Source organism: Diplotaxodon limnothrissa, linkage group LG22 (genome assembly GCF_057381915.1).
Source record: "Diplotaxodon limnothrissa isolate DT_005_m linkage group LG22, D_limnothrissa_male_GT1.1, whole genome shotgun sequence".
NCBI classification, from domain to species: domain Eukaryota; kingdom Metazoa; phylum Chordata; class Actinopteri; order Cichliformes; family Cichlidae; genus Diplotaxodon; species Diplotaxodon limnothrissa.
In genome coordinates, this window is record NC_140616.1 from 21,081,631 (window position 1) to 21,104,677 (window position 23,047).

A 23,047-nucleotide genomic window follows, 5' to 3' on the forward strand; every position below is an offset into this window, starting at 1 on the left:
CATCAAATTTGAGATTTTATTCCTTAAAGTACGACGGGTTTGCGAGTCTTCTCCTTATTTTTTTTTTTTTTGCTCATTTCATTGTAGATTGAATTTATTTTAAATCTTCTTTCTGTAGTTTCAGGCAGACTCCAAAAAGTTTTAAGGCTTTATTAATACAAGTACTTGAACTGAACACAGCAGACTAGATGCAGCACTGATAGAAAAAGAAAATGTTGTGTCTATCTAAAACCAATCCTGTGGAAAATAGGACTTTCTCCAAAGCCGCTTTCAATTTGCAGATTATTTCTGCTATAAAGCCCTCCAGGATATAAAATGAGTATCATAATATGTTTCATTTCTTTCCTATTCTGCAACATGCTTTAACACGCTTTCTGTCAGACAGCATAATTATTAGTAAAATTAATCCATAATGAAAATAAAAATCAATTGCATTTGGGCTCAAAATACTTTAAAAACAAAACCCACAGCCAAAAGCGATAGTAAATCTTGCTATTACATTGATGATAGTAACAATGTAACAACGTTAGATAACTTACATGGCTACTTTCAATGCTTGCTGGTGATAGAGTAATTATTTACACACCAGGGTACCCAATTTACGATATATTTTATGACAAAATTTCCCCCCAATAATGGTGGGAAGTCAAGCTCTGCTAATATTTTACTTTCCCACTGGGTTAATATTTGACCCAGTGAGAACTTCCTACCAGCGCATGCGTACACACGTACATATTGTTGTCAACAGAGATGGCGCTGCGCGAAGGAGCCCTGCGTTTAAACGTGCTGGTCAGAAGCCGTCATTTTTACAAGTTAACTTCACTGGGTGTTGGTGCCCGCTCGTTGACTGAGAAAGTGTCATCTAAACAAGTAAAGTCCAGTGCCCCAGAGACTGCGGCCGACCACTTAATCTACACACAAGAGCACTTTGCATTAAAGGAGTCCCTCAGAAAGGTATGCAGGACTGCTAACACCAGGAAGTTTTGAGACAACAACGAAAACACAGCATGTTTTTAGCGAAGAGACAGTTGCAACAGCAGTGTTATTCTCCCTAACATGACCCTAAAATGAGCGCGGGGGGCAGTAAAGTAAAAGTAGGTGAGAGGTCAGTGCTAGCTTGCTCCTCCGCTAAGCTGCGTTGACGTCTCCTGTCTGCTCTTCATGCCCACACAAAGGAATCAGGCGCCAGTGTTTAGGTCCAGCTTTTTAGTGCTTGTTACCGCTACATTTGAAAAGTAGTTTTATTTTATGTGTCCGCAAATAATGCATGTTTTGAAGGACAGAAGAAGAACAAGACAGAACGCCAGGTTGGCTAAGGCTACTCTGTTTACAGTGACGAACACAGCCGCCGGGGTTGTGTCAAAAGGTGATTTCCGGTGTTTCCATGTGTTTTTTTTTTAATGTCTAATATCTTTGCTCATGTTGGTAAATAGGTTGTAGTTAACAGGAACTACTAATAGGTTATATGTGTTATAAAGAAATAACTGTTTTTGCAATAAGCCACGTTCTTTTGCAAGAGACCGCGTTAATGTACCTACTTAGTGTTCTAGTGCAAGCAATACAGTCCTTTTTGGCCACTTGAAATATCTTTATAGAAATGTTATGTTGTACTTTTTGCAATTTTGAAGGACAGTTATGACTGTGCTCTGACTTAAGTCACATTTGGGGTCACAATGAAACCATTGTTTGAGGGGACAAGTCCCCAAATGCCTGATATCAGTTGGTTTGTTGGTGGTTTATTTTTGTGTCTAGATAAATACTGATGGTGATTGGAGTAATGAGTGGGTCATGGCCTTCACATTAAACAGGTAATCAGGCCAATGTACTTTAGCCTAAACAGACCACATTTTTGTTTGTATCAAATAAATAGTTGGCTGGGAATCAAATAGTGCGTATCACTTATCTAGGAGCCAGAGCTGGTGTTCTTCCTCTGGCTATAGAGGCTGGCTGTCAGAATTAATCATTTAAGATTGTCATTTATGCTTATTTAATCATTTGTATGCTGATAAAGTATCCTATCCTTATTAGGTCTGATAAGAGTCTGTGTGCAGTTGTGTACCATGAGATGAGCGGAAGCAGTCTCGACGTTATAGTTCCATTATAGCTTTTGAAACCACACTGTTCCATTTTCTTAAAAGTTCGAGAGTTCACACCTTTAAATATGTCTTTGAGTGTGTGTGTGTGTGTGTGTTTCCAGCCATACATAGACATACGAATTTCAATGAACTTAAACTGTATGCAGAAGTAAGCGTCTTGCTAAACTATAAGACATGACCTGCAACAGGTCATGTCTTATAGTTTAGCAAGACGCTTACTTCTGCATACAGTTTAAGTTCATTGAAATTCGTATGTCTATGTATGGCTGGAAACACACACACACACACACACACACACACACACACACACACACACACCACAGACAGTGATGTTGCTTAAGAATACTTAAGAAAGTATTTGTAATTGCATATTCAAGAATGATTGCTTGCTGACAATAAAAAGTGATGTAGCCAATAGAGGTGGGAATCACCATACATCCCACGATACGATATTATCACAATACTTAACGCACGATGCGATATTATTGCAATTTTTTAAAATATTTTGCGATATTCAGATTCTGTACATAAAGGTAAACTTTATCAATATTCATTTTATCTAATATCAAAGTCTCACACTCAGTCTTTCTCTCATTTCAGTCAGTTTTATTGTTGACAAACTGAACGGTTTGTATTACAGTTTAGTCCCAATTTAACTGAATGCAACCATCTGGTACAATTATAGCTATTCTGAACTATGCAATATGAAAACTATGCAGCCCCTTCAGCAACTGAAGAATTTGAAAGTAAATTAAAACAAAATATAATTTTACATTAAATAAAAAAGTTTTAAACTTAATTAAAATAAAACATGTCTTAAATTAAAAGAAGTAAACTGTCATGTTTATTGCTGCCAAAAAACAAGTTAAACACATTTGGACAGTGAAGGAATGTCAGGATTCTTGCTCAGAAAAAGGATCAACATGCTCTGAGCACAAAAACCTTTTTTGTAACAAAATATTGATTTCTGCTGTCCCTGTATCGATACATTATTAGCAAACAAAATATCACGATACTAAATAGTATCGATTTTTTCCCCCACCCCTAGTAGCCAAAGGAATCAGTTGAAGTTGGTTGAGTTCAGGTGAAGGAATCTTTTCCTCAACTTTGACTGACTAACCTCGCGAGCCACAAAGACAAAGAGCTCTGTCTTGCCTTGTTTTGTTGTGCAGTTAGTTGGTCTCGTGTTCCAGCGGGGTTTGTGCCTAGATAAACCCAACACTGGCATTTTCAGAATTATTATTGAGGTTGTTGAAAACTAACAGTCACAGCTGTGTGATGGGGGAGAATCTGTTTGTTAGTCCAGTTTTATATTTTCAGTGACAAGCCCCTGAAATATTCTCTTGTACAGAAGACCTGAACTTTGGATTGTTGATTTGATTTAGTTTGTTTCTATTTGCTAAGTTTGTCTAAAAGGCCAGGCAGAGAAGGTGAGATGGACTGTTTTGCTCTTTGCTTAAGCAAGGGTAGGTTGTAAAGACACATTAAGTGAGGGTTTTACATTTTAACTGAGATAATTTAAAGGGCCTCGGGTGTCTTGGATTCATTTTGATGCCAATACAATTATGTATTGGCCTTCCTTATCAGAGATTTCTGGGTTTTTTGTCCCTTTGTTACAGTTTGTGCTTCCTGCATTCAAAGCTTTGGGTTTTTAAGGGCCTAAATATTAGTAGCTCCAAATGATGGTATTAAAAAAAATGATAGGAACCATTAGTAATTAGTCTGACTCATTTAGAATTTCTATTACTATAGTGACATTGGCAACAAAGTCTGAAAAAATAACAATAAGAGCTTAATTTAAGGCAAAGCTGTTGTAGTAAATAGAAGGAAGTTTATTGTCTGACTAAACCTTTTAAGGATGCCAGAAGGTCAAAAATAAAATAGTACTGGGAAAACTGGGAAGGGTTTATAAAAATTAAAAGGAAATACAGGACAATAAGTTGGAAGTGCTGGAAAGGGAACTCAAGGGGGAGCAGTTTATTAAAAGAGCCGTACTGTCTTTGTTTAGAGGTGTCAAACGGGGTTTTAGGAAATCCTTTTGTTACTGCTGAAGGTTAGACGCTCACAACGCCAATGTTTCCACAACTAATTTAATACGAGTGGGTTCGTTTACATCTTAGAATCTTGCCGGGAAATTAGTTTTCAGAATTAGAATGACTACATCTTCAGTGCCTGGAAGTTCAAGTGCTTTAACAGATAAAATTAGCAAAAAATTATAGGAAGAGACTACTCACATTGACCTGTCAGACGGGAATTTCTGACAGGTCAACAAATACAAATATTTCTGAGATATTACACAACAACAATGAAGGTGATTGGCCTGTAATGTCTTTTATTGTTTTATGTAAGAAGTAAGGCTTTTTTATTTTCTATTTTTGTCTTGTAAAATTGGTCAATTTTTACATTTATTTCCTATCTACGTGGTACTTTATATTGTAAGGTAATATTAATACAATATTAAACAGAAACACAAACAATCAGATAGCCTACTATAAGCAAGATCATGGCAAAAGTGTGGAGGAAAAACACCCTTTTAACAGGAAGAAACCCTGGCAGGCTCAGGGAGGGGCAGTGTCTGTTGAGACCTACTGGGAGAGAGATGGGACAAAAGGCACACTAATATAGGGCCTGTTTATTCAAGACCTTGTATGTAAGGAGAAAGATTTTAAATTGAATTCTGGATTTAACAGGGAGCCAATGAGAATGTCAGTATGGGAGAAATATGGTCTCTGTGATCTAATAAAAGAAGGCAAGTCCTTCATATTTGTTTAACATGTGCTCTGACAGACATATCCTGGTGAAAAAATGACTAATTTCTTAAAGTTCTACTGGAGGCCAAGGTGATGTCATCGAGAGTTAGTATCAGGTTAGTCACCATGTTTAGGATGTCTTTAGGACCCATTATAAAAACCCTTTTTTGTCTGAATTTGGAATTTGGATTTGATTTGTGTCATCTGGCTTCATATAGAGTCAAATATAGAGTGTCATCTGCATAGCAATGAACATATATTCAATGTCTTCTAATAATAATAATAAGCATTTGAAAAAAATGAAGGATAGAAATGGCATTATAATTAGCTGATACAGCTGGTTGAAGAAAAATGTTTACTTACAGTTACCTTAAAAGCCCGTGATACGTAGTCTGTTATTAATATATTTGATGTTTTGCATAGAGGATAATTTTACATTTTGCACTCTGAATATTAATTAAGCAGCAGAAAGATAGACAGATTGCTCATAGGCTTCAAGGTTTGTCACACTTAATCAAAGTAATTTGCCGGATGTATTGATAAGTTTTGAATTCATTATGATCAACAATAACAGTATTATGAAAATACAATGATTTTTTGATATGGGCTGCATTGTATGTAGGGCTGCCACGATTAGTCGACTAGTCACGATTAGTCGACTATTAAAATCGTCGACGACTGTTTTAGTAGTCGACGCGTCGTTTGAAGCTTTGTAAGATCCCAAAAGACACAGGGATAAGTAGTAGTATTTAAGAGTGTAATAACGGACTGAAACAGAAGATGGCAGCACTGCATGTACAAGGATGCCAGCTGCCGTTAAACCCCGAAGAAGAAGAAGCTGTGTCCCAGAATTCATAGCGCGGCCCAGCGCAGTTGTCAACAATGGCGGCAGATAGTTGTTTTAATATTACTCTTATTATTCTTTCTGGGTCACAAAATAAAGTTTAGCATATTTTCAGGCGAGAATGTAGCTGTGTAAACCTCAAATATCTGCTCAGTTTATCAAGCCACATATTTTCAAAAGAGCTCTGACGTTTTCGGAGACGTCTGTTACCCACTAGCTCGATAGCTAGCCGGGGGCAAGGCTCACTAGAGCCCGTGAGAAGACCGGACTCCCGGCAAATGTTTTCAACCCACCGCCATCTTTCGCTACTCAGGTTAAACATGATATATAAGTCACTTAGATAACTTAAAAATGTTATTGTTTGGCTTTTTTTTAGTATTTCATTTGTACCTGAGTAAATCGGTTTGGCTGATATTAAAGTTATATTTTTTACACAGCTGAATAAACGTCAAGCAGACAACTGATTATCAGAAGTGTGAGATGCTCGAGAATATACTCCGGTGTCCCGTTATATTTTAGATAGCAAGGAGCAGACGGCTGAGTTTATTAAACTTCACCGAAACAATCTGCAGATGTCATTAAAATTTAATAAACTATCATCTTGTCTTTATTTTTAGTTAGCACATACCTTAAACACTTCAAGCTGTAAGCTAATGATGGTTATATAAGAGCAGATGCATGCTGGTGCAATAATCTATACGTTTTATGTCCAATGGATGCATGATCTGATTAGTCGACTAATCGCAAAAATAATTGGTGACTAGTCGACTATCAAAAAAATCGTTTGTGGCAGCCCCAATTGTATGACATTCAATTATGATGTATGTCAAGGCGCAAGAAGAAAAAATACCCCTTCAGAAGGTCAAAAGCAAGAATGAGTCATCTGTTATTATTATTTTTGTTCCCATTTAATAATGAGTCAGGGATTTTCATGCACCTTCACCTCGTTTTTTTTTAAACTTCCATTGACTTTAGACTCTTTCAAGACTTTTTCTCCAAATTGGACATTTAGTAAGACTTTTTGTTGCAATGTTTGTGACCTGACCTAACTACATGTCAGGTCAGTGATGTGAAATTCTTCTGTTATGTTGCAAAGGGACTACACAATAACCTTCGTAAGAATTGGGTTGCTCCCAGATGACATTTATGTTTCCCTTTCCAGCGACAAATGGACACTCCCTTTCCCTCCGCAGGTTCTGAACGTTAAAAAGAACTAGTGCTTCCTTTTTTTAAATGTTGGTTCTTGTGTTGAAAAGTTCTGTAAGTGAGCCTTTTTTAAAAGAGTACAGCCCAGGTATGCGCACTGTATCAGTGTCAAAGGTATCGTCTGTTTTCTGTTCTGTACGGTGAAATGATGATGGTCGTGTTTTCTTTATTTCTCACCCAGAATGTTGCTTTTGGCTTGTTCAGTAGTTGGCAGGTTTGGGTTTGGGTGTTTTGGCAGCTGAGAATGACCGTGTGCGTGACTTTTTCCAATCCTGAAAAAAACAACAACTTCTGAACGCTTTAATACTGAACATTTAATCAAAGAAACACAAAGAAATAATCCAATAGTTTTGACTTCTCAGAGCTCAGTTTTATTGGCCGAGACTTGAATCTAATTATTCCCATTTCTACCTAATATGTCTTTTTTGTTAATCATTACTTTTTATTGGCTTTTTCCACCATACAGTACATAGCAGAGAAACAGTGAAGGAGCAAATAGTCATGGCTCTGTTGAAAACATGGCCCATTAAAGAAAGCTTGTTAACAAATAGCAAGTGAAGATGCCTCAGTGGATTTTTAGAAACATTAAAAAATGGACGGGTACAGTTACACCACATAAGTTTTTATTTTCTGTGTTTACGTGTTAATTGATTCGCTTGCCTGGCAGCACTTGATGCTGAGGTTATTTTGCAGAAGATGTTGATGTTCTGTTAGACCTGCTGTGTGAGGGAGAATTGTTTTAGAAACTGACAAACATGGTACCAGATGAACTGTAACCCACACTATGGATGTAGCTATTCTCTGGGAAGTATTTGAGTTCATTGGTGCTTCACCATCTGGGGACCACTTCCAGGTGCTTGAAATGAATCATGGCACCAGAGTTCAATGATTTCACAGTCTGCTTGAAAAACTAGGGTGCAACCTGGTCTATACTCACTACAGACACTTTGATGACTCAGAAAACACTGTTAGAGGACACTGCAGCTTTCATTTGGATTCAGGAGACAAAAGCAAAAGCTGCTCTCAGTGTTGATGGATATTATGTAAATTTGAGTTTCAAGATGACCACAAAACATTTGTTCTTCGCATATAAATCATTATTTAGTTAAGTTTAGTTTAAAAAAATAGCATGAAGCTAGGCTCACTTTTGTGTGTGTGTATGTATGTATATATATGATATGTTAGCATGTACCTCAACAAGTCATCATTTTACCTCTTAGATTATGAAAGTTGTCCCTTGACCACAGATGCAAGCTTTACAGCTTTTTCGTTCCACTCTAGAATCATAAAACCATGCCACAGTCATCCTTCATTTTGAGGCAGCTGTATCCCGGGCTTTGTGGCTGAGTACATGGAGTGGCTGCTAACCCAAAAAGAATGCCATTGGTATGGGTTTCAGCACTGAGATTTAGTTTTGCATGCTGATCTAAATATTACTTTGGAGGTTTTTCCTGCAGTGCCAAGAACAAAATGATGGGGGAGAACACTGAGTCATTAAAATATTGGCATTCAGTGCATACTAAAGATCTGCACAATATTAGCTTCCAGCTGCATCAGTACAAAAGTGCTCAGCATAAGCCCTCAAAACGCAAGCGTGCACTGATAGCATATACATGTTGAGAATAGCATGCCTTTCATGCTGTCGCCATATTCATCATGATTGTGGGCCAACCATATAATACTTTTTCTATTCATTGATATGTGATACCTTCTGTTTCTGTCTGCTTGAAGTAGGTTACGTAGATTTTAGAATATATGTGCACTACACAGCAGGAAGCCGACTATATATAAAAATCATTTTAAGTGCTTTCCCACTCTCATGTCCTTTAGGTCTTATGACACAGGAGACAAAAGAGCAGGGCTGTCAGCTGTTGTTAGAATCACATGATGGTTACAACAACAAGGAAGAAATGAATGCAAAACAAAACAAATGCTTAAAATTCAAAGAAACAGATATAAAGATTTCATGTGCACCGTAAAGTAGAAGTACAGATACAACATCATACCTCTCTTCTGTGGTGTTTGTGCCATAGCTCATCGACCAGGAGATCAACCCTTACGTCGATCAATGGGAAGCAGAAGGGAAGTTTCCAGCCCACAAGCTCTTCAAGATCTTAGGAAATGCAGGATTTCTAGGAGTCAACAAACCAGTTGGTAAGACACCTAATATTATCTTTCGGGTAATGCAGTAAACCCTTCTAATATCAGTTTCTAGGATAGTGTCCAGTCCTCACTCGTGTTTTTTGTGAGGTTTGGCATGGAATGGCACATGAGTGAAATGAAACCATCTGCATTGTTGTTAGATCTCTTAGAGACTTGCAGTGTATGCTGGGATGGGTTCCAACACCTGTGATTTTGATAAACGACGAGTTTAATTATCTGGTGGGGTTCATGCATTGTTAGGAGGAGAGGGATAAGGAAAGGCTTTGTTTCATCAAAAGCCTCAGAAGCCTTTATTTTGGAGAAAGCTTGTTTTCTACGGCGAGCATTTTGCTTTTTTGTTGCGTCCTACACACAAGGGTATTTTTAGGAAATGAATAATAATAAAAAGATGAAAGAATGACTTTCTCTAAGCATGCAAAGTGCTAAAAAAAACAAACTGGCGTGGTTTTTACTTGCTTCCTATTTTCTTTATATTGACCTTAAAAGTATAAAGGCAATCGGTGCTCGGCTTATGTTTGCAATATGTGTATTTATTACACAAGAATGACTTTGGCAGTATTAGAGGGCATGTCGCGACGCAGACTTTTGTCCATTTATATTTCTTGCTCTTTCCCGTTGGTAATCCATGCAGACGTGAAGACTGATTAATCATCCAGGCCTCAGTCTACATGATAAATGCTGCTTGGTCAAGCTGTTTATCTTGCCATTGCAAAAACCCCATGATGAATTTGTAACATAGCTAACATTATCCCACAGTGCACTCCAAACCGAGGAATCCTCCGCCGTCTGCCCATTTTGACCATTTCTGCTTCAGCAAACATGCAGCACATCTCTTTCACAGCTGAATTCATGGTCCGTTTGCCTTTCTCTGCTTCTGACAGCCATTCATTATGAGTCGGGCTTACAAACGTTCCCACTGTGATGATGGGTGCTGGTGTCACAGCAGCATCCCACTACAGCTGTCTGAAACTGACTATCCTTTTTTCCAGATGTATATCCAGCTGGGTCGTCGCTGAGATGGTGGGAGGCAGTGAGAAATTTACAGTACAGGACCACGAAATGTGTGCGGTTCTATGTGTAATCCATTATGAATATGAAGCGAGACTTATGGGAAGTGTTTGATAATCAAAAGCAGATGTTTTATGTCTAGTGTATTGCATTACTCCCACAGTATAAGGTCAGTTTCTCTAAATTAATTAGCCACGTCTGGTCTTTTTTGGCATATTCGAGATCTCGTTCGTTTTCTGACATTTGACGGCGAATAGAAGAAAAGCATGTGAGCAACATTGTTGGACAGTGAGACGTTTGCACCACAAGCCTGTAGGTCAGAGAGAAGGGAGGGTGAGGGAATTAAAATGTGCTGACTACACAAGCATTAAGCATTAGTTGACAAGATTAGAGCGGAGAATCCTCGCAGTGAGAAGACACACTGTATGATCAGGTTGTAGATTAACTGCAATCACGTATGGTGCAAGAAACATGCTTAAGAGATGCCATTTGAAACTACAGCGTCAGCAACAGTCATTAAATGACAGTTGTTAAGGGCATCAAACTGGCATGGTCGAAAATGTATTCTTGCTGTGCAGCATATAGTTGGAGTGGTGCTAACATCAATATTGCTTTCTCCTGCAATAAAGAGAAAAGGATACTCCTGCCCAGTTTGTCTTACCACAGTGACTGCTTCATGACTCCTCGAGGTGCTGCAGAGAGTTAATTAAATTCAGAAATGATTAAAACTGAAAAAGCATGCTTAACTACGCACACTGTCACCACAACGCAGTGATTTTCTGCTTTTGTGTCATGTAAGGGGTATTAGCTCCTCATTTGCACAGACATCATGACGTATCATATAATTGTTTTCAGTCTGTGGAGTGTGCATCTCTTTAAAATCCCCCAGGAAACATGGCTGACATCTGTTTTCTGCACAAACAATGCATTTTACACCTTTACTCATTCGTCTTGCTGAATATCTTTTAATAATAACGGAAAAAAGATCAACGATTCCACTCTGTGAAAATGCATGCTGTCAGAAAAACTACAATAAGCTGCCGACTAATGAAGCAGACTCTCACACAGTTCTGTATTGTGTTAATTGATTCCGACGCTTGGATTACAGGAATGGGAAAAAGGGATTTAGGAGTCTGTTTAATTTAGATGTTATTCATCAAGTGAAAGAGAGACGTGTTTGCCCTTGATGAGAAAAGCGCTTAAGCTAAATACAGTGCAATACAACTCTTCAGAAGTACATAGCAAAGAGTCAGTCATTGCAAAAACATATATTTGTAGTAAAAATGTGAAAGTGTGTTGCGATCGGGCAGCTTGTTCCTCAATGCACGGGAACAAAACTCTGCACAGCAAACAACTGAAAGGTATCTTATGCGTAGTAAATATAAAGCAGTCACTAAAAGATTTGCATGAACTGTTGAAATGTTGTGACACCATTTTCGTTAGTTTTCCGCAGTTGGTGTTGACATTACAAACTGTAGGTTTTAAAGGGCTGTGCAGGAAAATGTCAAATCACTCTAACAGGAAGCCTAAAATAGGAATTAAAGAATATTATTTAAATGCAGTAGTGACAGTGGTAGCTTAACATTTAAGAAGCATTACACACTGTTGACTAAATAGATCTAAGGCAGGGCTTGAATCTCATATTCTCAGTTTTTTTAAAAATAGGAATCAATAAAAGCCATAAAGAAAATCCCCCCGTGTGCAGTCAGAAGACTTACTTTCTGCTCTTTCTCCCTGCACAAGGAAAGACATTTTAACCTTTCAAAACACGAGAACAGGAAGTTTTCCCAAGGCAGCCACGTTGAGGAAGAAGAAGAGGATGACCCTTGGCTCACTGACTATTTTCCTTTTCCCTGACAGAGAGGTATCTGCTGACCGTACAGTGGAAATGGCCTTGTGTCCTGCCTGACAGATAGAACCTGGCAGCCCGTGCGTTTTCCCCTTCCACTGAGTGTTTTTCGTGCAGGATTTGAAAGGAGTAACCTTTCGGTGAGACTCCAGGGTGTTACTTTTCTCTCACTTTTTCTCTTCGCCTATACTTTGATGAATACCTTACAGAAGGTTTTTCTGTCCAGAAACATTAGCATAGTGGTTTTAATATGACGTGACACTGTAATGAGGACGATAATGATGCACGCGTTCGCGACTCGACAAAGCAGCACAGTGGCACCTGTGTCCATTGTAATAGTTATTACAGGACAGTATTGCAGAAGGGCTTATGATGGTGATTCATCTTTCCTATCCAGGGACAAGTGACCTGTTTTATTATCGGGTTCCTCATATCAATATTAAGTTCAGAGAAATAAAAGAAATAACAGTGTGTTACACCCATCATCGCTGCAGTGTCTCTGTGCTGCACCTTCAATCCCCAGATTCTTCATCCTTGTGTTTCTCCTTCACGTGGCGCTCCACCCTATGGGAGCCTATAGCGAGGAACATCTGCTTCCCTGAGCAGACATATGTGTATGGGTTTGACATTTGTGACAGGATTTTGCTTTGTTTTTCTTCTGCTTGCTTGTTCAACCAGACAGCCTGCTGTTTTGTTTAAAGTGGGATAAACCTCGGTGCTTCCCTTCGTTCACATTAACCGCTGCAGGGTTTCCAGGGCTCAGGGACTTATCTCTGCACAGCTGCACCTGTTTCCTCTTATTTTTGGCTCCCCCACTCCCTTGTTTGCTTGTCCCTATATATTTTCCCTTTTCTCTGTCCCAATTTATTTGACTCTTTCTGTTATTCGCTGTCCATCTTCGACGTTCTGACAGACTGCGCTTTCCATTATTCCCCAACTAGTCTGGCAGGTGATATGAAACCACTTTTCTTGAGTTGCCAGCCTCTGTGTGGTAAATTCACTCATAATTATTCATTGTCAGTCAGTGCTGGTATCCATCATTCAGCGGCTGCTGTGCTGTATTTAGTAATGAGAAAACAGCATCGAACATTCACGAATGCTTAGTCTTCTTACATTTGACTGTCTGGTCATTATCATCAGGACATTTGTCCTAAACGAATAACTGTCAGGTTAAATCTGCTTGACCAGCATGATAATTGAGGGATTTTTTTAATTATTTATATATATTTTTGTACTGCAGAATGACAGTTTATCTTCATTGTGTTTTTTCTTTTGACAGGATTTGTTTGCCAAACCAAGCTGAGAGAAAATTCATTATAAATGCGGGTACATCAGCTTCCTGCTTCCATGAGTAACAGATAGAAATTGGTCCTTTCGCATTAAATATGTAATATAACACCAGGTGCTTCATTTTAATTGAGGATAAAAGGCAAAATAAAGATAAGGGATGGGTCTTGGTGAGGACAACTGACATAAATGTGTGTTTTAAACACGTTTATTATACAGCATTCAGCTCGATTACAGACCTTTGCTCTTTGGAAGTATCCCCACTGCCACAATGGAAGAAAATAGACATCAGTTTTTGGTTTCTTTACTTCTTTTTTGCAAATGGGTTGTTGAAGAGATCAAGATCCGATTAGAGATGGTAGTAGAACACATGAGCTACTGATCCCCCAGCAGTGCTTTTTACACATAATTACAGATAACACCGTTAATCATAACACCCTTTAATTAATCTGAGTGCATGCTCCAGTGCCAACAGATCACAATGTTATGTATGTATACCGGCGTATATTGCGCGTGCATGTGTGAGCGTGGTGATTTTAGAGATAGAGGATAGATGGAAGTGACACAGGAAAGGATTTGTAAGCCATTCTTTCTGCCTCTTTGTGCTTCGCAGTAAGGATCCACATTTGTTTTTCTTAAGTTTAAATGACTAAAATAGTGATACTCATGAATACACACAATGCGCTGAAGCGTTAAATGTGTTTTGTCTTGTGCAGAATATGGAGGCTTGGGCCTCGACTTCAGCTTCAGTGCAGCAGTGGCAGAGGAGCTGGGCAACATCCGCTGTGGAGGAATCCCCATGGCCATCGGGGTACAAACTGACATGACGACTCCGGCACTGGCCAGGTACAAGCCTGCAAACCTAGCGTCACATTCTCTGAATCCATTCTTACAACGAACGTTGGTGCTTTGCTTGCTTTTGTAACTAATTCCCTGCAGTGGGGAGGATGGTCACACGGGAACAGAGAAAATAAAACTCCTGTCAAAACTGTGGATAATATCGTAGTAACTTTTTGTCAATAATCTTTAGATCAAAGATAGAAAACACTTAGATTTATGGAAAAGTACATGAACTGTGTGAACGGCATTATTTTTTTTTATTTCTTTTAGTCAATCGTTCCTTCTTTTATGTAACATGTAAAACAGTTTTCTTATATTTTTACTATTATTAAACTAGTAAATACCTCTAGTGAGCAGCCATTGATCAGAGTTACACTCCCTAAGCTGTATGTTAATTAATATGCTTGGTAATACTTTGTTTTGCCCATTTGGTGTGAAGCAAACTGTTACCAAGCATACAGGACCTTGGCTTGTTACGTGATATCCCTTTACTTTAACTCTTGGTGACACAAGACAAAAATTCAGTGAAACAGACAGTCAGAGTCTCGGGAGCTTAATTAGAGGATCTACTCTCGCCTGCGATGAGGTTTAAGTAGTATAAAAGAGCTGCAGATGAGTGGGAGTGATACCGTGTGAGCTCACTCCCACTGGAGCTGTAATTGCCTCAAACATGGCAGTGTTTTTTTTAAAGCACACGATCTGCCACAGTTACACGAGTTTGACGAAACTCTCATTTGACACTGTCCTAAAAATACTGGTAGAAAATAAAACAACGGATGGAAAAACAAAGAGACGGCGTCACATAGTCATTGTGTGTTTGTGTTTGCAGGTTTGGTTCGGATGAGCTTAAGAAGGAGTTCCTCCTTCCCTCCATCAGTGGGGACAAAGTGGCCTGCCTTGGAGTGAGTGAGGTTGGAGCTGGCTCTGATGTTTCGAGTGCGTTTAATATTATATCTTCTTCTTCTCCAGTATCTTTAATTTCCACTAAGGGTTCATGTCTAGTCTTTTAATCTGAGGTTTCCATTTAAACCCCAGTTTTCTGAACACTCAACCACTTTTCAGGTATCAAGACCAAGGCAGTGAGGAAAGGTGATGAGTATGTGATCAATGGGGGAAAGATGTGGACCACCAACGGTACCCAGGCTGACTGGATGTGTCTCCTCGCCAACACCAGTGACGGGCCCCCACATAAGAACAAATCACTCATATGTCTACCCATGAACTTGCCAGGTAGGGTTAGTTGATTTGTTTTAGTTGGCAAAAGACATTTTCTGCAGAAATCCACTATCTGTGATTCATTTCCAAGTTCACGATTGCGCCTGTTTTTGGAAAGCACATAGATTGTTTAATTTTGCGCCCTAAAACAACTTATTATATTGTATTGCATGTTGACGTTCTTTCTGTTTCCTGTCTGTTCCACCGTAGGAGTGCACATCGCCCGAAAGATTGATAAACTGGGTATGTGGTCATCTGACACAGCCGAAGTGTTTTTCGATGACGTTCACGTGCCCTGTAAGAATGTTATCGGCCAAGAAGGCATGGGCTTTACCTATCAGATGCTTCAGTTCCAGGAAGAGAGGCTTTGGGCAGTGGCCAATAGTAAGTGGACTTTACTCAGTGAAGCTTATCTTACTTATTACTCCAAGGATATGATGTCATCTAAAGTTTACTTTCACCCATTCTCCCCCACATCAGCCTCCTACGGATTTTACTGGAAGTTTGCGCAGTTTATGCTCTATTTCAGTTTCACGTTTAGTTTTCAGATAAATGAGGAGCTCAGGACACATAGTTCTAGTAATTTGTAAAGCAGTTGTTTGCTTTTGATTTGAATCAATGTTGCCTTGGGCAGAATGCGTAAGAAACTATTTGTGCTGTTTTTACTGGATCTGATGCTCATGTTAGCCTGTCTGGCTTGGTTGATCCAAACCAGAGTGTCTTCAGCAAAGGTAGATAACACATTTTAGCGGAGGTGTTAAAAATAATCCCGTGTCACCTCCAGTCTTGACCACTATGGACAACGTCATTCAGGAGACCATCCAGTACACACGGCAGAGGAAGATCTTCAAGCATCCCGTCCTTCATCACCAGGCAGTTCACTTCAGGTTGGCTGAGCTGCAGACAGAGGTCGAGCTGCTCCGCTCTCTCCTCTACCGTGCTACAGGTAGTTTCACTTAATAGACAACATAAAGCTACATGCTAATATTAGCTCAGTAATGTAGGCACCTGGGTGACTTTTAATTAGTCCTAAGTTCAGAGCAGTAGGATATATGGAAGACGCAGGAAATGTGATAGCTGTATGTTTGCATTACTAATAAGAAAACCTTGGACTAGTGTACCACAATGACATTTTATTATTATTTTATTTTAGAAACTGCACTCTGAAAGCATAAAGTACTGTGCAAAGGAGCTTTATTATGTTTGGCTTCAAGCAGCCAACTCCAAGAGTGAGTGAATCCCCATGGATGTCCACTGGAAAATGATCAGCTTACCAGCAGGAAAGAATATGATTAATGGCATTTTCTATAGAAGTGCTTAAACGATATGATATATAATAATATACCATTAAAGGTATCACAGTATTATTAAAGATTTTAATAAATGTAAGCACAGATATGATGTGACGTTTTCCTATTCATTTGCGTTTTAGCTTAATTTTGCATTCTGTTTATTAACGTGCTTATTTCCAATTTTAATATGCTAAGTAGTATTTTCTGTTTTGTATTTTCTTAACTGATTTTTTTAAATGTTTCTTTATGCATTTCTGAAAGACAAGTACGTGATGTCACAGTCAGATCCTGCCATCTTTTTTTTAATGAAAGAAAGCTACTTTCATCTGCTCCCTACAAGGGCTCACCACAGAACCCAGAGCTCCACATACTTGATTTGGCAGGTTTTTACCCCGGATGTCCTTTGTGATGCAACCCCCCGAGAGATTTGTGCCTCCGCCTTGGAACGAACCAGACAAACCCAATTCCAAAAAAGTTTCTCAACTTTTTTTGGAATTGTGTTTGTATAATAGCAGGTTGAGAGTGCATGAAGCTTAGTGGACAGCAGTGGCTGCATTCTGGCACGTGCCCAGCTCTGCCAGAATGCAGTCCAAGTGCTTCACATGGCCATCTTTATAATACGAATGCATGTCTGCATCCGTGGGGTCGCTGTCCAAGCTCTTGTGATTTGTCTCTCAGTTTAAAACCCCCTCAGTGGCCAGTAGCTTTGGGTGAATTCATCAGACTGGGAACAGTTCAAGTCAAAATTTGCTTGCCCAGAAAGCAGAGCTCCCTGCGACTGTTTGGTGCAGGTGTTTAAGCGCACACACAGACACACAAATCCTTTTTTTTTTAGACGCTGAAACAGGAGAAATCATGCGGCTCACACATGTTCCTCTAGAGGGTTCCTACAATAGAGGCACTGATCAGTTGCACTGGGAAAAGGCCTGAATGGGGCAAAACATTGAATCAGAGCCAGACGCATCTGAAACTGAAACACATTTGTTTTATTGTCTGTTTTCCTCTTTTCATTCTGTCCACCTGGACATTTTTTACACTCTTCCCGGCTCGTGGCTATCCTTTGTTTTCCCTCTGCAGCGCTGTATATTAAAGGCAACGATGTCACCAAGCTGGCATCCATGGCCAAATTAAAGGGGGGACGCCTTGCCAGAGAAGTGGGCGACAGCTGTCTCCAGTACTGGGGAGGGATGGGCTACACCAGTGATGTGCTAGTCAGCCGATTTTACAGGTAAGATGAAATGAGGCATGAGACACGCTCACTCTAACGTAACTAATCTGGATTTCCTTATTGTCATATCTGAAAATGATAAAAATGCAACGTAACCAGGTAGCCACAAGTTACTACTCTCTGCAAAACAGAAAAAAAATATTATATCTAACCCAAATCCATGACTCAGCAGCTACTGTATGCACTTTGTTAGGATATATTATTTCTATGGCACCAGCATTCAGTTTTGTTGCAGGTCTTTAATTAAGCCTTCTGATTAATGTATATTATTGTTTATTGTTTAAATATAATAGTTAATGTATATCATTTATGATTTAATGTGATTTCTTAATAATTAATGTTAAAATTGCAAACATGATTGGCTTCACTTTATTAATAATGCTTGAAAATTCTCGATGCATGCTCAATCATCCAGGTAAGGACATCCCAAAAATGATATTAAATCATTATGCAAATGTTCTGTTTATAAGGTCGGGGAAACCTGCAGTCAGCGGAGACTGAAGAAGTCCCTTGAATGAGTCACGAAACATTTCTCCCACTGAAAACGCTACAACCAGATGAACAGAAGCAACTTTTACGGAATGTTTGAAAACTTCTGAGGCCCCGTTCAGTTATTTAGTGCTTAATCAAGTAACACTTAGTTTCAGATTCCTAAGTCTTTGTTTTGCACGATGCTGACATCTAGTGACAGGGCAAATAATGCAACCGGATTGTGTAACCAAAAGTGACTGAACTTTGGGTCATTTAAATGACTTACATGCAGCTTCCTGTTTGTAATTGTGACAGAAAAAAACAAACAAGAAATTTTCCTTCTCTGCAGGGATTCCAGGTTAATGTCAATTGGTGCAGGAGCTGATGAGGTAATGCTGGGAATCATCTGCAAGTACATGGACACACTACCTGGCAAGTGATGTAATCAACGCTAACCCCAGTGGGAAAATCACTTCTGATTTGTGCACTTTGATCAGTTACTCAGATGAGGAGATTTTGCCTTTTTAACAATACTGTATGTGGTCATAAAGACATCCTCATACGGTCAATCACACAGAATAATGAAGCCCCCCCCTTCCTTGTCTGTACACACGTGCAACAATGCAGTTTTGGTTGTATGTAATTTGTTACTTATGTAATTATTGTTTAGAATTAAGAAAAATAATGTTCTTTAATAAAAATTGTTTTATGTTTGAGATTTTCGCACTGAAGACATTTCAGCACATCCAACAGCATGAAGTTACACCAGCTAATCCAGAGCATAAAATTTGTTTATTTACATTAATATTTTTACAATAAAGATGAAACAATGACGTACACTACTGTCGCACGTGTGGTCGTCTTATGACAATAGAATGTCATAATCTAGCGCATACACTAGATTATGCAGATCATTCTATAACTTGTTCAAGTTGAACTCAGCTGATTGCTGAGGATTACAGTTCTCGACACTGCCGTATCGTCTATAGTCATAAATCATGCTCTTCTCAATCCAGGTTAACTGGTCAGATATTAAGTATAAACACCGTAAATACTGATATTGTCTGCTTCATCTATGCATACAGTATGCACTACATTTCCTGTGATTATTGATTTTCTCAGACATTGTCCTAAACCACTTATACTTTTTAGTACTCCTTTAAAAAGCATTGGTAGGCCTTTCTACACTTTTTCTCGAGTCATTGTTTGAAAGCCTGACACTGTGGCACATATTAAAGTGTAATGACTTTAAAAAAAACAAAAAAAAAAAACATCCCTGCCTTTTCTCTTTATTATCCTGGTCTGGTTCAGATGTGTCATTGAAGCACAAACTGGAAGAGCAAAGTCCAATAAGATCCTCCTATCACCTCAACCTAATAAACCAGTACAGGACAAAGAAGACGAAAAAGCAGAAGAGCAGCATGTAGCACAGCAGTTTGGTCTGACTGCCCCGGGACAGCTTCTTGACTCTGCCGATGGTGGCACCAAGCAGGCCGCCCGTGGAGTCAAAGTCTGTGTCCTAAAGTGAGATGCAGAGAAGAAAAGTGGTAAATAGACTGATTCTTATATAGCACCTTTCTACTCTTGAGTATTCAACGCCAGGTAGGGTTAGTCGATTTGTTATCGACATTTTCTGCCATCTAACACAATATGCGAAATCCACCCATTCACACAAGCACTTTCTTCTATGATTTCAAGTGCTTACAAACCAACATTCACAAACATTCATACTCCAATGGATGGGTCAGAATGATGCATTAACTTAGGGTTAATATCTTGTCCAAGGATATTTGGCATGCTGACCAGGGGGAGCCAGGGATCAAGCCACCAACCTTCTGATTAGTAGATGACCTGCTCCACCTCCTGAGCTACAGCCACCCTGACTACATGATTACAGAAGTCCAGTGGAGAACAATATCCAAGTGCTAGGAGACATTTCTGAAGTTTACAGTGATGGTATCTGAATCATTTACTCAAATTCTTTAGTTTTGAGGGGTTTCTTAGTGACTTCTGACCAATAAGTCAAACCGAGTAGTGCGGTGCTCTGAACAGATAATTGGAGGTGAGCTTCCCTCCCTCCAAGACATCTACAGGAAGCGCTGCCTGAGGAAAGCGGGGAGGATCATCAAGGACTCCAGTCACCCCAGCCATAAACTGTTCAGACTACTTCCATCAGGAAGGAGGTTCTGCAGCATCCGGTCCCGTACCAGCAGACTGAGAGACAGCTTCTTCCACCAGGCCATCAGACTGCTGAACATGTCATAGACACCTCACCTTCACTACTGGAACTTTAACATTATGCACTCCATACTGTACAGTAATGCCACATTTTTGCACATGTCTCAACTTTGTATATTTTTATATATTTTATTTATTGTTTACTCTATTTAATTTGTAAAATATGTGTACACACACACACACACACACACACACGTAGAAAAATATTTAGTATACACATCCAGGAATACATATACTATTATATATTGTACATATATTTATTAGTTTGATGTAGCCATTCTTGCATTTTGCTTGTTTACATTATTGTATTTTGCACAACTCTGTTGCTTGTGAAGCTCGCACACAAGAATTTCACTCACATGTGCTGTACCAATGTACCTGCACATGTGATGTGATAATAAAAGTGATTTGATTTGATTTGACAACATAAAACAACACATAAAGCAGAAAAAAATAGCTCCCTACCAACCTCAGACAACACTAAATGTTGCTTCTTTTTTATTTATTTTTTGCTGTAGCAGCAAGTGGTCCAGCGTACTCCAAAGTAAAACTCACCATATCGTCCAGCATTGTGTTCTGGTATTTGACTTCTGTGCCAATGTCAATGGAGAGCTGTAAAAATCAATTCATTATGATTACGTGACTTGTAAAACACAGTAATTGAAGAAATTAGGTTACATTTTGAGTACATACAGAAACCGTTGAGTCATTTATATTAAACTCTTTGCTGCAATATTTACTGACTGTTAAACATAACAACAAAACGCTCGTAATCAGCAGTTACTTACACTTTTTAAAGCGTTGACTTTAGCCCTGAGTCCCTCCTGTAGGTGTTCATTTTCTTCCTCGTATACACTATATCCACTAGCCACATAGTTCCCAGAGCCTCCTTCACCTGTGTTAAAATACATTAAGCATTAATGAAGCGTTCATGAACAACAGAGTACTCAGAGTACCAAACAACAAACATTTGTTAACATAAGCTAGCTTTAGTTAGCAACAAATGCTACGTATGAGAAAAGAGAAGCTTTGGTTTAATTGTTTGTTTCTTACCCAGTCCGGCGCGCCTCATTTTGACCCGACCGAAGCTAACACTGTCCAATGGTTTATGTTAAAAGACAAAATAAGAAGGAAGTTCGACTTCTGATTGATCCGGTAACTGTAGCACGTCTGCTCACAACACAAACGCCACGACACCCTACGGCGGCCGACGAGGACAAATGGAGAAAAACGAGTAAAAAGGAAAACCGTATGTGAGCTTGTATATGAGCTTCAAATATAATTACTATTAAATCAGTTTCAAAAAAATATATATAAATTGCTCATTATGTAATGTATGTATGCCTTGTGCAACCCTGTTACTGTCATACTGAATATCCATTCAGTTTCAATACATTACAATAATAATTAATTTAGATTAATTTATGCAACTTTCAAAATCTACCTTAACTTTTCAAGGTGTGACAAATAAATACTCAGGAAAAATAACATGTTGTTTAATAATATTTATATGTTTGTGATGTTTTTTTCTATACATTTCTTTTATGTACAGTGTTGCAAATCACTGTTAGTTGGCAGTTGAAATGGAATATAAATGTAGTAAATGTAGTGTAATTGTTAGAGTGACACTCAATCTTATAAGAAAACATTGGAAAAATACAAAATATGTCATAGAGGTCTGACCTTTATACTATACATGGTGTTAGTAATTGCCTAAATCATGTCACTTATTTTTTTTATAATGTTTTTATTGTCAAGTAATTCCCTGTTTTGTCTTTTTATTTTCCACACTGAATAGGTTTCAGTAACAGGGTTGCACATATGTTATAGAATACAACTTGAAAGGCCCACACAAAAATAGTCTGATGTTAATTTGTCTGTGTACCCTACAGTGTGTCCACAGTGGGGTTGTCAAACTTACTTTATGTCATGGGCCATACCATACAGCCCAGTTTGATCTCACGTGGGCCAGACCAGTAAAACCTCTGCATAAAACAACACCCATCTAAACTGTTTCCATTCTTTAGCTGTCAAGAAGTACTTAAGAAAGCATAAGCATCAGAGAAAGACACCACTTACTCAATTCCCCTTGATATTTTCCAGACGACAGAAGGTATTGTTTTGGGTTTTCTTTGTTAAATTATTCTTTTCATTTAACGGATGAACAATTTGAGAAATCTTCATTAAAAATAATTGCGATTTCCAAAAAAACATGTTATTTTTTCTGTTCTCGTTCCGTATACAAGATTGATTTGAAGAGCACAAAACTTTAACATGTGGACTTTCTTTACTCGTGTGTAGTAAAGCTGACAAAATAAAACGAAAAGCAGTGTATTTTATTTAAAAATGTAATTATTTCACTGCAGTTTTCACAATTTCCAAAGACACCCAGTGGGACAAATTGGAGCCTTTGGAAGGCTAGTACTGCCGTCCGAGTCACATATTTGACGCGGTGCTCTAAAGCATATCGTCAAGTGTGTATCCCTGCAGGGAAATTTTCAAAGGCTATGTAACTCACTTTAAAATTTGACAAACCCACTAACAAAGGGAAGCTTTTCTC

General features: G+C 38.7%; 2 protein-coding genes across 2 annotated transcripts; one reads left to right on the forward strand and one right to left on the reverse strand.

The window, feature by feature from the left end:
• Window positions 1-743: 743 nt before the first annotated feature.
• Window positions 744-19,142, forward strand: LOC146609891 (putative acyl-CoA dehydrogenase 6). The gene is made up of 9 exons (XM_085345900.1): window positions 744-954; window positions 8,930-9,050; window positions 13,920-14,049; window positions 14,873-14,979; window positions 15,106-15,273; window positions 15,469-15,642; window positions 16,043-16,204; window positions 17,628-17,778; window positions 18,599-19,142. Exons 1-9 carry the CDS (start codon window positions 751-753, stop codon window positions 18,687-18,689), a joined length of 1,308 nt encoding a protein of 435 aa, XP_085202026.1. The 5' UTR covers window positions 744-750; the 3' UTR covers window positions 18,690-19,142.
• On the reverse strand, window positions 19,023-21,673 carry bet1 (Bet1 golgi vesicular membrane trafficking protein). Its single transcript, XM_085345902.1, has 4 exons — window positions 21,541-21,673; window positions 21,276-21,382; window positions 21,043-21,099; window positions 19,023-19,768 (listed from the first exon to the last, which is right to left on the reverse strand). The coding sequence occupies exons 1-4, from the start codon at window positions 21,557-21,559 to the stop codon at window positions 19,613-19,615; spliced, it is 339 nt and encodes a 112-aa protein (XP_085202028.1). The 5' UTR covers window positions 21,560-21,673; the 3' UTR covers window positions 19,023-19,612.
• Between the last annotated feature and the right edge of the window lie 1,374 nt (window positions 21,674-23,047).

Bases quoted from the DNA above. Each gene is read 5' to 3' on its own strand.
- LOC146609891 (XM_085345900.1), top strand. From the start codon at position 751: ATGGCGCTGCGCGAAGGAGCCCTGCGTTTAAACGTGCTGGTCAGAAGC. The intron at 955-8,929 runs GTATGCAGGACT...TTTGTGCCATAG, and splicing joins TAAAGGAGTCCCTCAGAAAG to CTCATCGACCAGGAGATCAA. The intron at 17,779-18,598 runs GTAAGATGAAAT...CCTTCTCTGCAG, and splicing joins CTAGTCAGCCGATTTTACAG to GGATTCCAGGTTAATGTCAA.
- bet1 (XM_085345902.1), bottom strand. The intron at 21,100-21,275 runs GTAAGTAACTGC...TGATTTTTACAG, and splicing joins AAGTCAACGCTTTAAAAAGT to CTCTCCATTGACATTGGCAC. The intron at 19,769-21,042 runs GTGAGTTTTACT...ATCTCACTTTAG, and splicing joins ACACAATGCTGGACGATATG to GACACAGACTTTGACTCCAC.